Source organism: Mustela putorius, unplaced genomic scaffold, assembly GCF_011764305.1.
Source record: "Mustela putorius furo isolate JIRA1106 unplaced genomic scaffold, ASM1176430v1.1 tig00000151_pilon_pilon_pilon, whole genome shotgun sequence".
NCBI lineage: Eukaryota > Metazoa > Chordata > Mammalia > Carnivora > Mustelidae > Mustela > Mustela putorius.
The window spans coordinates 2206003-2223555 of NW_025421296.1; the positions used below are offsets into that span (position 1 = coordinate 2206003).

Below are 17553 nucleotides of genomic sequence, written 5' to 3' on the forward strand. Positions count from 1 at the left end.
GGGGTATAGTGCTTTTTCTCTGACTACTCATTTTCCAAAGAATAATATTTTAACTTCATAACAGACTTTCCAGCTTTTCCATTACCTGGTTCCAGCTTTCCTTCATAGTACTGTACTATTCTTCATCGCAATGCCCTGTATCCAGCAAAAACAAACCACTCACTTTCTTTGCTCATCGTTTCCCCTCTTTTTAGAATGCTCTTTCCCAGTTCACAGTTGCAAACTCTAAGTAATCCTTTTTTTTTTTTTTAAGATTTTATTTATTTATTTGACAGAGAGAGACACAGCAAGAGAGAGAACACAAGCAGGAGGAGTGAGAGAGGGAGAAGCCAGCTTCCTGCTGAGCAGAGAGCCCAATGCGTTCCTCTATCCCAAGACCCTGGGATCATGACCTGTGCCCAAGGCAGACACTTAAGGACTGAGCCACCCAGGTGCTCCAACTCTAAGTAATCTTAAAGACATTGTTGGAATACCAGTTCTTCCTAAAATGTTATTTGATCTCTATGACTGAATACCATCTTTTAGTTCTTCTGAAATCCCATAATATTTACCACCACTGGCATATACTTCTATCTACCTAGTCTTCTATTTATCCAGTACTGTCTAAAACAAGGAAATATTGGATCTGGCCTTTGAGTCCCCAAGAGAAAGAGAGAAAGGCTGTATGGGAGATTAGACTTGTGCATTTCCATTGTGTTGCTGAAACACCTCTAGTACCATTTAACTTCCTTCTCTTTGAGTCCATGTTAAATCATAATTAACTTTGCAGTTGGCCTGATCATTGGCCTTTTGGTTTTTCAAGCTCTAGTAAGCTTGGTATGTATATATGCCAATTTCCTTGGTCCTGACCATCTCTGGGTTCAGGACCTTTACAGCTGAGAACAGGCTTTGAGACACCAATGATCCAACATAGCTCTCCTGTCCAGTAGAGGCTTCTTGGGAATCCATCCAATTTATCTGATATCTCTGACCTTTCTGACCCTTATTACATTTTCTTTCATTTTAGTAAACACCGGTCTCTCTTGTGTGTCAAGTATCACTTTTTTCTTATACATGAGTTTCTTAAATATCTAAAGTATAGGCTCTTTAAGGATAGAATCTGGGTCTGCTTAGGACATATACCACTTTGGACAACAGATATTCAGTATATATCTGTTAAACAGGCTTTTTAAAACTGTTTCATTTTCCCCTAATTTCTCTACTATTCTTAGAGTAAGGGGAAAAAATGGATAACCTAAACCAAATAGTTGATTATGAAAATACTCCAAAAATGTGCAGGAAATACACCTCACTCCACTGCTTCCCTTGGAACACAGTTAATTCTCATCATATTTTCTGGACAATAATAATGCATAAAGAAGGTAGGCTGAATAATTGAAATATGTTAAAGATTTATAGCGGGTTTTATGGAAGTTTATGGGTGCAAGACATTGAAAGGGAGCAGGGGTCGATGGCTCAAGAAGAGCTTCTTAGTGGAAGCGATGCCCACTTTGGCCATAAAAGATGAGTGGGAGTAGAGAAGGTGTGAGGAGGGGATGAAAATCCATAGAGTCTTGACAGTCGTCAAGGTAATAGGACAAGAGCCCACAAAGCGTGTCCAGACCTGGAAATCACTGGGCTTGCCAAATTTGCATCCATTTCCATCCATTTAGCTTGAGATCTGGACCATTATGAGGCCTCAGAACTGAAGCATGTTAGTACCTTCCCAATCGAACTTTCTTTCCCTGTAGTGCTTTCTGTTCAAGCTCACAGGAAACCTTGTGCTCACCGCATTCCCGAAATATGCCTCTTTGATGTTCAGAAGCACTACTGTTTACTGCAAATATTTGATGGTTTCTAGCTTATTTTTCTAAAAGAAGTTGTACACTTGAAACATATATAACAAATAGTAAGATGTGATACTGGTAGAATACTTTTGTTTCTGAAAAGTTTTCTTCCATATGATTTAATATGTGTGAGAACATTCAAGCTCACAAAACCCAAATTATTTATAATGAGAATGATGCGAAATCATGTGTCATGGCTAGGGTTTTATCTAGTGGTTTAAATGAAATAACCACTTTATTTTTACTTTATTTTCAATTCCAAGTATATTTTATTTCAATTGGGTTTTCTAGTAATTTTGACCATATTAATTTTAATACAATTACTATCATTTAATAGAAAATATTATTTACTTATTTACAGTATATCAAATGCTGCCTTATGCACAGTTCATGCTTGATTATTATTATTATAAAACTACATGCTGTATAAAACCCTTTTAATATTACCTGACACATTATGGGTACTATATCAGTGCTTACTAAACTTAGGTCTAATTATCCTTAATTTGAATTATTAAGTTGTGGAATTTTGAAGTTGCATGGAATATCAGAAGTAACCTGCTCCAGAGCAATCATTTCACTCATGTGGAAACTGAAGTCCAGCAGAGTTAAATCATTTTCTCAAACCATTCTGCCATTTATTGTTGGTGTCTGGCCTCAAGCCAAGGCTTTTGAACTTCTGGGTTGCAACTACTCCTACCATAACCTGCTGTGAGACACTTGAAAGAAATTTGTAAAAAATTTTATGTGAACTACTGTGAACCAAATATATGTCTTTTAACAAAGCGACTCCGCAGCAAGTAGGCTCTTAAAGAAATTTCAGATTGTTTCAGAATTATATTCATTAGTTCACTCCTTCAGCAAAACTCACTAATTACTATGTACCAAGCATTAGAAGATCTAAAAACCTGCCATGATTTTTTTAGTGTTCATGAGAAAAGGTAGAAAAATGATCAGATTTTCTAACAAACAAACAAAACTTTTTTTTCCTCTTGCTTAATGTGCCTTTAGTATAATTCTATGCAAAATATGAGTCAGAAAAATATGTTTCTAAAAAAGGAAAAATATGCTTCTTTCTTGGAATTATGAAACTTGTACTTATAGACTTATATATAAATGAACCAAAGATGTTCAAGTTAACCTAATGTCAGATTCAAATGAGAAATATTCCATGAAATTAAAATTCTTTTATTTTTTTCATACTCTCCGATGTAGAAGCAATACATGAGAGACTAAGGTGGGTGCCTTTCTATCCTTCTGGACCACAAGACCTTCAAAGTGCTACAAAAGTCAGCTAACAACAAACACCTCAGCTTATCGACTCATCCTCTGAGGTAATTAAGGAACAAGTATATGTTACAGAAGAAAAATATTTTCTTAGAGGCCAGCTCACTAGTGATAGTAATTACTCTGAATTTCAGCACCTACCGTGCCTTTGTAAATATGGACCTGAAATGCTTTTAACAGTGACTTTCCAGTAACCTGAAAAATGGAATGGGAAAAATGTGGACTTCTGCCTCATCAAAATGTCTGCAGGTAGCATACTTTAAAGGATGATTGTTACCTGCAAAAGCATGATAGCAACCATCTTTCTCTGTTCTCCACAAAAACTTCCTCACCTCAAAGATTTTTTTCGCCTTTTAACATTCTTTTGCATTTATTCCAGTTAAAAGGCTTGGTTTAAAAAAAAAAAAAAGCTTCAGTAAAAATTCTCGGCTGTGTACCTTCTCCTTACTCCCACTTCTCTGGATGGTAATTGAATCAAGATATATACTTTTTAAACTCTGAAATTTACTTTTTCAAATATTCTCCATTTTCTTCCTTTTGATATATGCAGTTCCTATGTCCTGTGTGTGTGTGTGTGTGTGTGTGTCAGGGGTGTACACAGGGTCCTGTGTGAGAGTGTTTAGCGACTGAAGTAATTTCCATCACAAAGGCACTAGGTATTTGCCTCCAAGTATTTTCTGATGTGTAACCCCCATGACCTACCTCCTGGGTCTGCCAAGACACTTAGAAGAACCAAAAGAAGTTGTCTGTAATCTTTGAATGAAAATAAGATTCACCTCTTCTCTAAGGTGAACCCAGTAGGGATGCAATATACCAAAAAGGGTTGACTTTATAAAGGGAAAACTGTGGTAAAATGGCAAAATGATGACAGGTGGAATATCTGTTTCCAACCAATGTCATAATATCCGGCTAAAAAGAAAAAAGACCAAGTAATCATTTGGCCATTTCCTTAGACGTGAGTAGGTAACCTTTAATATTTATCCAAAACCCATTGTTTAGCTGTTGCTTTCACAGAAATGTTAAAACTGATAGACTCAGGGCACCTGGGTGGCTCAGGGGGTTAAGCTGCTGCCTTTGGCTCAGGTCAGGATCTCAGGGTCCTGGGATGGAACCCTGCATCAGGCTCTCTGCTCAGCAGGGAGCCTGCTTCCACCTCTCTCTGCCTACTTGTTCTCTCTCTCTCTGCCAAATAAATAAATAAATAAATAATCTTAAAAAAACAAAAACAACTGACAGACTCTAATTTTGAGCCTTCTTTATATTTTAGTGATGATAAGATACAAGATATGCAGCTGCAGAAAGAAGCATTCCAAGGAAAAAAATCAACTACACTCTTCTACTAAAGAGTATGGAACTCGCCGCTCAACGAACCATCATTCCGTTGTTTTTAATGGCCGGATTTTCAGGGGCTCACTGTCTCCCCCAAACACTTATTGGTTTTATGGTCTAACTCCCCTCCTAGAACAAAACCTTCCTGGGAGCAGTAAACTTGTCTGTTTAGTTCATCACTATTTCACAGCATTATGTGTGCAGAATATGGCAGAGTGGGCACACATGAGAAAGACTGTCTGAATGGTGGAGTGAATGAAATATGACTTGTCTCTAGAGAGATATTCAGTCCTTAAAAGTTTCTGTACTCCAAGGCTCTGCTTCATTCAGTACTCAAAGGAAGATAGCAAAAAACAGCCGTGCGACCGGAAGGAAGCTTCTTAGCCTTAGGGTGGTTTTCTTATCCCTGCTATAAGGGGTGGGATTGGGTGATTGCCAAGGTCCCTTCTGACTCTATAGTTTCAGACTCAACGACTTGAGGTAAATGTAGAGATATTCTGGTCTTCAGTCTCTAAAATGTTTCCACTCCTGGCAAATTTCAGGGTGGTCATCTCCAGCATGAAGACATAAATCCTATCTCTCGGCCCTGCAATGTCAGTCCCAGTTTGGGAATGTGCCAGGGCTATGACAGGAAAACCTAAGACAATTGGAACCACTGCTCTTACCATGTAAGGAACACGCCTCTGGGACCAAAATAGAGCTACAGATAAGCTCTTCGCCCCACCACTTGTCACTGAGCAACTGGCTCTAGCCGGCTCATTCACAGACCCAACACATTCCTTTACCACTCATCTACACCCACACTTGTTTGGTGCAGCAGCTCTGGGTCTGGGAGGGCACACTCAGCTTCATTTGAAATACAGGACTTCAGAATTCCCTTCATTAAGCCCAGTAGGGTTTTCTGTCCCCAACACCCCCAAAAGAAGGGGAAAAAAGCAGGCAGCAGGTTAATAACACTAAAGAAAGGACTATCTTAAGGTAGGAATAGTCTCCTGAGGAAATCAGCTGACCCTTTGCTCCTAAGGTCTCTATTCCTAGCACCTGGGAGAAGTCCCATGAGTGCAGAGTAGGATGAGTGGCTGGGTCTCTGCTGGGCTACACTAGAGAAGACAAATGAGGAGAACATGTTCCTTCCAGGCACATGAGCCGGAGTTCAGCCCCTCTCCTGTCTGCGGGGTGGCTTGTGCAGTGCTCAGTGAAGCAACTCTACCCAGGGACCATAGGGCTTGGGAGTCTCAAATTCATGCTGTTTTCTACTGTGACCATGTTGCCACCCACTTCGTGTTAGAAGAACAATTATGTTCTAATTCATGGGATCGCTAAAGCTTACTCCTGGGGTGTCTGTCCAGACCATCTAGAAGCTCCTTGAGTAAACTCTGTAAAGCAGAGAGCCCTGTACCCCTCTGGCTCAGTGAAAGCCACAAGAGCACGGTGAGATGAGCAGTTCTTTAATTTGCTCCTGTCTGCAGTGGAGAGTCAACGCGTTTCCCAGAAGAGCCTTAGCCTCCCTTTCCCAATATTTTAAGTTACCTCCAAGCCTCTTAGATCAAGAATAGGGCCACTATCTTCTACTGTTCATGTTCAGTTTTTCTGTCTGAAAGGGGTTGCTTACTTAGCTCCACATCACAATCGACCAAGACCCTCATAGTCTTATTCTGACACCATTTAAAAGATGATCCCAATGCCCCAGTGGTTCAAACAATTATTAGCATCATTACCCTAAGTGTGTTCTTTTCAAGCTAACTGCGAAAACAATAGGAGGTAACTTAATCAAGGCCCTGGCCTGTGCCTCTTACCCCAACTTAGACGTCACAATAACACCATGAAGAACGTATTTCTAACCCCACTAGACCAGTGAGTTAGTTGAGGGACAAAGGGCTTAAGCCACTTCCAAAGGTCATATAGTTAAATGACTGCTAAAATTCAAATTCTGAAGCCTGGTCTTTTAAGTCTATGTTCTATTGCCTTTAAAATGTTGCCTTAAGATGCCTGGGTGGCTCAATTGGTTAAGCAGCTGCCTTCGGCTCAGGTCATGATCCCGGCGTCCTGGGATCGAGTCCCACATCGGGCTTCTTGCTCCGCAGGGAGCCTGCTTCTCCCTCTGACTCTGCCTTCCACTCTGTCTGCCTGTGCTCGCTCTCGCTCGCTCTCTCTCTGACAAATAAATAAATAAAATCTTTAAAAAAAAATTAAAAAAATTTTTAAAAAATGTTGCCTTAAAAATTCTGGCATGCTTATTAAAATGATTCTTATATTTGGACTTCATATTTGTAACTGCATGGACAAGGTCCCAAAAGCTATTTGGGTAAAATTATTGTTTTGGAAGTATAATAGATTTGTTTTCATTGCAAAAATCATTGGAGAATCTTATTAAAGTTGTCATTTTTCAGATAATGGAAATGCTCAAGGTCAAATATTTATTATGCAACTTGTAGCTGTTTTCTTTAGACATGCATCCATACAAAGCAGGATTATTTCTATGCCTGCCTGCCTGCCTCACGAGGCTAGTATTAATATCCTACTCTCTTGGGTGTCCAGTGACATAGGATAAGTGCCCTTTGTAAAGACTGTAAGACGGAGGTTATGATTTCTAGGGACGAGGAAGGAAAGCCAAGCACATTTTTCTGGAAGCAAGAGAGCTCTGAAGGCAGTGTGCTTGTCTACTCCAACCAGCAGCCCTCTAAGTCAAAGCCTGTTCCAGAACATTTCCTGGCCTGGAAAGGCAGGTGTGGCTCCAGATCATGGTGGGCTTGTCTAGAACAGTCTAGAAGGCCCTCCAACAACCTGAACTAGAGAGCTCTGGGAATGTCTCAGGCTGAGCCACATTCAGCCAGGTTAGCCACATTCAGCTAAAAAGACTGTAGGCTCCTTTATACACTGCCAGCCCACAACAATGAGAAAAAAAAATGCCACTCCTCCTTTTGACACAGTTCAGACTGGCCTTCCGTGACTACAGTCCTTCTCAAAGCCATTCAGAATCATTGTAAACCCACATCAACTGCATACATTATTTTTAAAGGGTAATAAGAAGTCCATAGTGTGATTTAGCCTAAGCTCAACAGCTCCCCAGGGCTGGTCCTGGGCCGGGTGCCTGGCCAGACCAGCCCTGCAAGACATTACATGATCAGGGACAAAATTAGACATGGGTGAGGGATGGACACTCTTACCAAAGGGCAGGTGTCAGGGTCCCGAGTGGGAAGAGGCGAGGTAATTAGGGAAGGATAGTGCCCACCCAGGGACTACTCCATTTCCCATCCCTAAGGGGTTCTTTGCCAATCAGAAGAGAGAATTCTTTAACAACAGCTCCCCACCCCCTGGCCAAGAGCCACTCCTGGCTTCCCAGAAAATGTTTCCAGGCAGGTGGTGAGCAAAGCCAGGCAGGAAAATAACCACCCCAGGGAAGATGGGAGAACAGGAGCTCTGTGACCTGAACTCCGGAGCAGATTTCACCTGCTCTGTAAAGTAGGACCATTTCACTCCAAGCCAAGAACCCGTGGTGCTTCACGACATGCTGCCTTGAAGGCTGGCACACACAAAGGGAGCCTCTGGTTTTTTACCACTGATATGGTCCTGGCTCTATGGAGATCATCTCGAGGTTTAGAGGTGCACCCTGTGGCCATTAGCAGCAGGGTCTCTGCCCTCTGGCCTCTTCAAATGGAGGATATTTGCATCAGGTAGGGATCATAAAATCAGAGACCCCCATGGGGCTCTGAGCCAATACCTACATCTTCAGATAAGCCACCAAACTGATCTGAAAGGACTGTGCTTATCTGAAACACATTCATTCATCCTTTATTTTATTGGTTATTAAAAATGTCAGGCTCACTTTAGAAAAATGTGTAATATAGGAATATATAAGGAAGGCAGTAGACCCACCGTTCACTGCTCCTAACCTTTTGGTTTGGTGGTTTTCTCCCCCTATAAATGTATATGAGGGTTATTTATGAATATATACATTCTATACAGTTTTATTTCCTTAAGGTAAGATCTCAGAAGTGAAATAAATAGGTAAAAAGGATGGACACATTTATGGCTCTTGCCAATTTACAGCTTCATCAGAAAGCTCTACAGGAAACCGTATACTCCTCTATTTAACCTGTGAAAATACTTGTAAAGGTGTGTCATGTTTGATGAATGCTTTTATCAGAAATAAGAGGAATCCTAACCCTGACCTCCACTGGCAGGAGGTTCCTCCTGATATCTGCACTAAATCCCTTCTGCCGACTTAACTTCAAACCTGTTCCTTCTTGTCTTGTTCTCAATGAAAGAAAAAGCAGCTGCTTCCTCTTGTCCCCCTGACTGGCCTCCAGGAAGAAAAACAGTTGTCAAATCTTTCCTCGCCCTTTCAGTGTCCTCTGAGACTGGCTAAATGGAGCCAGAGTTGTTTGCTCAAGGCCAAAGGTGACCCACAGAGCTTTTCTCCTGTTTGTGTACCGCAGCCTCTACGTCCTGGACGGAGGTCTCTGATGAAGGCCTGACCAGAGATGAGTATAGAGATTACCTCACCCGCCCACAATCAACATGCTCCTATTTATACACTGAACACTCAACACGGTACCACACTGGAGTGCTGATTCATGGCTTACTGATTCAGTTGTATTGGCCCCTTACTGTAAGTAAGCAAACAGAGAAGAGTTTATAATGTCCACCAAGAGAAAACTTTTCTTCTATGAATGGATCTCAGATTTATCATGTTCTTTTCAGGAATATGAGCATGGAGAAGAGAGGACATTGATTTTAATGATGTGTAAATCTAAAATGAGATGATTATGGCCAGTCTCTTGAAATCATCCTCTAGGAACCGCCTTGGGCTTTTGATAGAATTTGCCTTTCTAATGATAACATAATGAAAATGGGGTACTTACCAGGCATTCGCCATGTTCGAGGCACTGCGGTAAGCATTTTGTTTATGCTTAATTTCCCACAGTAACTCTATAAAAGGGGTACTACGTCTCATTTTTACAGAGGAGAATGAGGGATTGAATGTACATGAGAATGGATCTTAAAACCCGATGCTTAGTTTAAAAAAAGTAATATGCAGAATGAGAAATATAGCACAATACCATTTATAAAAGTAAAAGGCATGGATATAAAATGATAAAGATTTTATAAGAGTAGGTAAACAGAACACCAAACATATTAGAGTGGTTATTTACAGAGAAGAGAGTGGGAAATGGGGATGAAAGGAAATAAATAGATAATGAGAGAAGCCTTGTCCACAGCAAAAACAACAATGCCTCAACATTGCACCTGAGGCCCAAGTGAAAAAAACGAGTAACCCCAAAACTTAAAGCAGGGAGATGGCAATAAATGGCTCCTGGTTACAGATCCAAAGAGCTGCACACATCCAGGTCTTGCTCTAGCCCTCTGGGCCGCCCGGCTTCACTAGTCTGTGAATCTTTAGTTCTTGATAACGTACTTGCCACATAGCTAAATCTCTGAGGCTTCAGAATTCTGCCTTCAGCAATTACGCACCTTATATTGGATCTTGAGGAAGGGTGGATTCGAAGTATTTCTTATAGGTCAGACTTAAGTGTGAGTTATGCAGCCAGCCATTCACGCATGTGTTCGAGTTTGTACTGGGTGTTTCTTATGTCCGAGGCACTGGGCCAGGCAGAGGGCAGGGATGGGTGAGCCAGAACTCTGGTCTCAGTGAGCTCCCAGCTACCGAATCATTTTCTAACCACAGTCAGACACATCTGTCTCCTCCTGCTGGCCCACTCTGTGGCCCTGCTGTTGGAGCACAGATAGGTAGCTCAAACCTACATGGGATTTTCCAAAGCACTAACTAGTGTGTCGTAGGACCGTTTGGATTTCCACCAAAAAAACCGTCCATGGTGGACAACACTCTTTTGCATTATTGGGAATTGATTTTTCCTGTAGCTCATCTTTCCAAATGGGCTGACCAAGAAAGAGCAACAAATGTCACAATCATACTAGTAAATGTGGCAAAATCTGCCTTGTTGACTCATGTGGTAACTTTTCTTCATGAGCCAGGAGAGTATTGGAGAGACCTATGAGGAAGGAGGTCATTCTGTATGGAAAGCTTGGGTGGCATGAGGGGGCCACAACCCCCCCACCCCAGGAGTTCAGGATTTGTTTATATTTGGTTGGAGTTGCTTGACCTACCTCAATAGTTTTACAGGTGTCCTCCAGCTGACTGATCACTCCCTGGACTCGGTCATTGCTTCCCACGAGGACAGCGATGCCATCACTGAGCTCAGACTAATGAAGGGAAGAGAGGCATGCAAGATTTTAGGAGTTTTCTAGTCAGTACTGATTGCAGATAAATCACAGCATTGTCTTCAGGGATTCCTAATGCAGGGTCCATCGAACCCCTTAGGAGTAATAGTGACAGGCTCAGAAGGCCGGACAACCTCCTGATCTTGTAACTAAACTTCCGTATGCGTGTGTATACAAGTGCATTGTCTGAAAGAGGTCTCATAGTTGTCACCAGATTCTTAATGGAGACTGTGACCCTGCTAAAAAAAAAATGATAAACCCTGAATTATGGACTATAGAGAGAACATATTATGCACCTTCTATGTGTTAGGTGCATAAGTACATATAGACAAGACTCAGTCATTACAAACTTGAAGCTGAAACATTTGACGGCTCTAGGGCAGAATTTTCAACTTGAAATTCCTCTCCTCTTTTGACTCAAAGAGATGCCACTGTTTGTACTCAGCCCTTTCCTAGATCGGCTATGGACCACCAGGCAGCACTGAGTGGGGACTTAGGACACACACCCGCTTGGTCCAACTCTGCCTTTAATTTCTTTACAATGTTGGGCAAAGTTGTAATCAATTTGGACCCTAATTTTCTCAGATATAAAGTGAGAAAACTGAACCTCAACTGCGGTTATAAAACATTTTAAAGCCTCGGGGCACTTTCTTCAAAACGAAGCTAATATGGAATTCCAATATCTAAAAGTGAAGCTGCTTTGCCCAAACAGGAGCAGGTGGAAGTCCTGCCAGCCTGTCCTTCTGTCCATCCCACATGAGTTTCTAGGGCTCTGAGGGAAACAAGAACTGTTCGGTTCTAACATACCATGACTTGAGTGGGTTGGGCGGGTGTGGAAGGAAAAAGGGGAAGTAAATCATTAAATAGATGGAAAAATAAATAAATATTACAGATATCTTGCTAAATCCTGTTTCTTTAGCTGCTAGTACTCACTGGTGACTGGTATTGTCCGCAAGATTGGCTTTCAGGTTTGATTCCAACTCTGATCCTCACACGTAAAGCGCTGACCAAATGTGGGCTCTGTGATGCTTCACAGAAAGAAGCCAGCTATGGAGCCCCTCAAGGTCTAGGTGTGGGAGCAGCTCATCTCTCTGAGCACATCACTGGCTGTTTATTTGCATTAACTGGGCACATTGCTACTTGCCAATGGATGAAACCAAGTTGGCAGGTCAGTGATAAGCTGGGGGACAAACTATTGTTGGTCACAGTGAGAGCGCCTGAGGCTAAGGCCCTGGGGTGGGGGCAAGTGCCAAACGGTAGGGTGGGGGGGAGAGGAGGGTCTTTCAGCAACTGGCCTTGGGGCAAAGGGCAGGAGGCCAGCCTGACCCAGCCTTGAAGCTTAATACAGTAGGAGTGGGGGAGAGAAGGCCTGGGAGGGGTGTGGCAAACAGAACGTTTTGTTAGCAAATGAAGAAACGTTTCTGTGCCCGGAGTGAAAAGTTAACCTTTTCATATCTAGAGTCTGATTTTCAAATAGCTCAGACCAGGGGCCAGCACACTGCTTGTCTTCAGTGGTGCCTCCGAGGTGCCCAAAAAACCGCAACCCTTACCCTCTGTGCATCTTTCTGACCCTTGGCACCCCTTCCTTCTCTAGCAGTCCCCTTCCTTTCCAGGGGATCTAGCCAGTGGCCACGTGCCACCGGCACTGCACCCCTTCGCGCTCCACCCTCTGCGCCTCTGGGCCTTAGGACTGCGTGACTTGGGCCGGTCCCCTTCTGCAAAGGGAGCCAATCCTGCAGGTCCTGGGAAGGGGCTGCAAAGGAGGAGCTGTGGGGGCTCTGTTACCTTCTGCCTCTGGAACACGTGAGTTAGGGGTGCCACCTGGCAATCCTTGTGTGCTCCGAAGACCTTGCACAGAGAGCAGGTGGGCACCTCACAGTTCAGACAGTAGATGTTGATGCGTTCCTCCTCATGCTCCTCACACATGGGCTGGTCCGACTTCTTTTCTGGTCTGGGAGGAGGTAGGCAGATGCACGTGTTAGCTCCCATTGGGGCAGAGCAGAGAGGGGTGATTAGCATTGCTATTCCAGAAAACTCCCGGGGTACCCTTCTTGTGCCCAGAGCCCTCCAAATTTAGTTGCCCTGTGGGCTTGGCAGTGGCATGTTGCTAGATTTCTAACAACCAGCCTGAGGGAGGGGAGGACACAGATACTCTGACCTGTAGCATTTGACAATTTCTGTGGTGAGTGTTCCTATCGTGGATGATTTCAAGTTATTGAAGGTTTAAAACACGTGAGTGGAATTCCTGAAAGCTGGACAGCAGGCTTTTGTGTTCAAAGTGTGCTCCACACACACTCAAAAGTCTCTTGAGATACTTTCCAGTTATGGGTAAAGAAGGAGAAGTGGCTGAAACTCTTAAGTCTCAAATTTACCCCCAGGTTTGCAGAGCCTCTAGATCCCAACTCTCCAGCTTCTGGCAAACACCTTTCCCACCACAAGGAGGAGGGGAGTAGGCTGAATTATTCTCTGATTATTAGTCTGGACACTGGTGAGAAGAAGCTCTGTGTAAGAAGGAAAATGTCAACAGGTGCTTCATTAATTTGTCTGGGTCTCTTTCTGTCATTCAGAAAATGACATACAAATAACTGATTAAGATCAAGAGTGGTTAGTATGTGCTCAGTGAAGGTGAACAGTTCTCGAAGCAATAAGAAAATGCAAAATGCTGTTCTGGGACATGGTGGTAACTTTAGACGTAAGGTTCTCACAGATAATCCCCAAGTTTCCGTTTTCCCAACAGTTCAGCACCCACCAAGACTTTTCAGAACTGCAACAGGTAATAATGGAGCATTGGATTTGTGTGTGTTAGTGAGAAGATGACCAAGCAATGAAGAACGAAAGCATGGAACGGGAGAGACAAGTCATTGCTATTTAAGAACAACCTGTTAGGGGCGCCTGGTGGCTCAGTAGGTTAAAGCCTCTGCCTTTGGTTCAGGTCATGATCCCAGAGTCCTGGGGATAGAGCCCCGCATCAAGCCCCGCATCGAGCCCCGCATCGAGCCCCGCATCAAGCCCTGCATCAAGCCCTGCATCGGGCTCTCTGCTCAGCAGGGAACCTCCTTCCCTTCCTCTCTCTCTGCCTGCCTTTCTGCCTACTTGTAATCTCTGTCAAATAAGTAAATAAAATGGTTAAAAAAAAAATTCTATTAAGAACAACCTGTTAGCTGTAGAATCACCCAGAACGGCCCAAGTTCACAGCACAGGGTAGGGCCCTGTATGTTCCCCTAACAATCAGCGTGCCTTATGTATTATGATCAAGATCAAAATTATGCCAAGTCATGGTGTTCTAGGCCCTCTCTGGAGAGCATGGTGAGAGATGTGGGTGTAGCCTACTTCTGCAAAAACCTGGAATTCTTACATATCCTATCTACGGACCAAGGTTGTTAATAGTTGTCAGAGGTGCCTGAAAAATGTAAATACAAGTCCATAGCCTTTCCTCAGATTCCCAAACACATAGTTATTTAAAAGCATGGTTATTTAAAAGATTTGGGACTGAGTTTTTCTATTGTTATCAAGATCCACTTTTTTAAAACTGTAGGTTTTCATGGGCCATGACATTGATTTTTATGGGCCTTGAAATCAATTTCAGGGTCATCACCAACATCATTAAAATCACAGTAAATACTGTGAACTACATATAGTAAGAATAAGGTAATTTTATGTGAAACTTTTGTTTCTGTTGTACATAGATGTGTATGTATGTACGTATTTGTGTGTATGTGTACACACATCTAAGTACACTGGAAACAAAAGTATATATTTCATATCTATCTATCTCTCCATCCATGTATGTAATGGTCATTGTATCACAATGTAAAATGTATTTCTACTGTGAGACATAAATAAAATGGTTGGAAAACCATTGCTATTGATGGGGTACCATGTAGCTGCAGCCCCAGAAACTCAGGGGAAGGCAGAGAATATACTGATTTATATCTATAAATCACTAGGTAGGAGTCAAGTCAAGAGATTAGGCTGTGGGGAGAAGCCCTGGGTCTGGTAAGGAAATTTATATGGGCTTCCAGCTTCAAGACTTCAGAATCTGGTTTTGTAAAAGGAATTTCTGCCCAGTCTTGCAGCCATACGTTTTCCATAAAGTCGGTGGCCTCCTGACTTGAATTTCTGCTATATTCTCGGAAGTCAACTGAGAAAAGTAAACTCTGCCCAGGTCTGTTTCCTCCACCAAAATGTGAGTTCCATGAGGGCAGGCCTGTCTTTTTTAGCAGAAACCCCAGTGCCCAGAACAATGCCTTGCACAGAATGGGTACTCAGTAAATATTTGTTGAATGAATGACGAATGAGAGAAATTTCCAGTTTAATGGACAGTATTCCTTGTGCTCAAACATAAAGACCACTCATCTGGGGAAGGCAGGTGAAATATGGGGGAAAGCCCAGGGTTACTTGGCACTCGTGAGCCTCAAAGGAAGAGGCCAGACAACATTCTGAAGACTCCATTTATGAGTGACAAAGCCCTAGAGACTAGGAGTGGTGGTTTGCTCTTTGCTTGCTCAAAAGCTTCTCCAACTCCAATACCTTCCCTACCATGTATCTCAGTCTCGTAATAATAAATGTCAAGCAAATGCCTGGAGCACATTCACTGGAAAATAGCACAGGTGATGCTTTTGTGGCTCATCTCCCTGCAGCATTTCCTCAGGGCAGCCTGTGTCCCATGTGCTCTTCTGATATCAATAGCTCTGACCAGAGCTCAGGTATGTGAGTGTATCTATACATAATACATATACATATACAATATATATATATAGTATAAATACACACACAGTATACGTAAACACTAAAAATGTAGCAATAGCCATAAGGCTGTATGTTTAGTTTTGATTGTGATTATTTTTCCATAATGCAATACAGGCTGAGAACTACTTCCCATATTTCTTATCAGGTTTTTCTTCCTTAGGTAGCAGCATGGGCCCAGAGGCATTCCCCCACTTATAAGTGGGTGTATAATAGAAACCTTTAGACAACTTAACACATGTCTCAGACTTGGGTCAAACAGGGCATAAATATGATGTAAATATAATGTAAATGCCCCTTCATCAGGTGAGAGTGTCTGAGCTCGCAGTTGTGGCTCAGGCCTCTGCTCCAGATGTAGACAGAGGCCCCTGGCCATTTGGTGGGGACCTGCCACAAGGAGTCTGGAGCCTGCTGCCTCTGGCCACAGGAGGTAGGGACCATCCCGGAGTTTCCTGAAGGGTGGGCACCTGGTCTTGGTGATACATGGCAGTCAGTGCCTTTTGAGTCGAACCTCCAAGTTCAAGTCCAGCTGAACTTCTCCGTGTGACAGCTATGTGGCCTCGGGCACGTTACTTAACCTCTTTTCAGGTTCCCCTTCGATTCATATCTGAAAATTGGCCCAAGGGTCTTCTAATTAAATATAGCAGAATGAACCTATGCCTTTTTTTATCTGTATTAGTGGAAATCCCACTAAAATGAGAGCGAGGAAATCTTAAGAATCACATTCTAGTATAAATTGATAAGGACAAAAAATGACCAGGATGACAGCAGATGAGAGATGTCGACCAAATGTAAAACTGAGAACATCTGGATGAAGGGAAGTGAGCTGATCGAGTTGCATCTTATTTCTGCAAAGTGCCTGCAGGGGAGAAGCCTGCAAGGAGCAAGCTGACCCCAGCCGTGGAACCTGAGGAAGGCTCTGGAACTGTGGAAGCCAGCTACTCAGAAGGCAGGAGTGTGTGGGAGATTGCAAAGTGGTACACTTTCTGCATATTTGGGGGAGATACTTGAGAATGTGATCCACAAAAACAACAGAATAAACCAACAAAGAGAAAAACGTAGGTCCTAGGAAACAAAGCTTCAGCCCAGGGAAGAGTACAAGTAGGCAAAGCCCAGCCACATGAGGACACTGTCCTGATCGTCCGCAGTGAAATGTCGGTAGAGAATGTCAAATTGAAATGGGCATATAGTCATAGTATACAGATGTCACTGGGCTTTAACAGAAAAATAGCTAAAACAATGAAAAGTGTCTGGCTCTGGAGAGTGAGACTTGGGGGTGGAGAGAGAGTGGGATGAGAGTGGAGGCCTCCTTAGCGGTCTCATGTTATTTGAATGTTTAAATTATATACGACTTGGCTTCAGTGAAATATTCAGAAATTCTAACAAGGTACTAATAATCACAATCTCACATGATTGTTATGAGAATTAGAGAATTATACACGATTCATGTGTAAAGGACCCTGAATAGCGGTTGACATGTACTCAGCACATATTAGTTTAACTTATCATAAAGTTATTTATTGTAACTTTCCTGATTAACATTAGCAAAATAAATTCCTCTTCTTGTCACCTCCCCAAACTGTAGCTAGTTTAGCACCATGGAGAAGTCTAGGTAAGGTCAGGTGTTGTCAAGATTTACAATTTCTAGTCCTCCTCTCCTTTCTGTCCCCACCCCAGTGACAGCCAGAAATGGTTTCCTCTCACTCTGTTATCCAAGGTTGTTCTCAGATTGCCTAATGGACTCTGAGGCTCAGGCTCCTGGGCTGGCAAGGCTGCCTGTCTCCAGGGAACACCTGGGTTTATGCCCAAACAGAAACACCTGGGCCCTCTTTGCAACTTGTGGTTTCCCCACCAAGTAAAAACCTCCCAAAGGCAGGTCTCAAGTTCAAGAAATAACAGCACAAGAACTTGATAATCAGAAAAGCAATGTTATGAGCTTCATGGTTGGAAATTTGGTTCATTACTTTCATACAGTTTGCTCACCTGGGCACTTTTTTGGCAAATGCGCATGTAGACTTTATGGTTAAAATAAGGATGTGTCTTTTGGTTTTGCTAACGCTGCAAGTTTTACTATCTCTTCTCTGCATTTCATAACACTATTGCTATTATTTCCCATATCTCA

At 42.6% G+C, this 17553-nt stretch overlaps 1 protein-coding gene across 5 annotated transcripts in view; it reads right to left on the minus strand.

Annotated features, from left to right (window-relative positions):
* The window catches only part of TRIM55 (tripartite motif containing 55), a 44398-nt gene that overhangs the window by 24375 nt on the left and 2470 nt on the right, over positions 1-17553 (minus strand). For all 5 annotated transcript variants that reach the window (XM_004772971.3, XM_004772965.3, XM_004772970.3 and 2 more), the window contains exons 3-4: positions 12471-12636; positions 10572-10667 (exon numbers count right to left, since the gene is read on the minus strand). In XM_004772971.3, coding sequence (XP_004773028.2) covers positions 10572-10667; positions 12471-12636 — 262 coding nt within the window. The remainder of the gene's footprint in view (positions 1-10571; positions 10668-12470; positions 12637-17553) is intronic.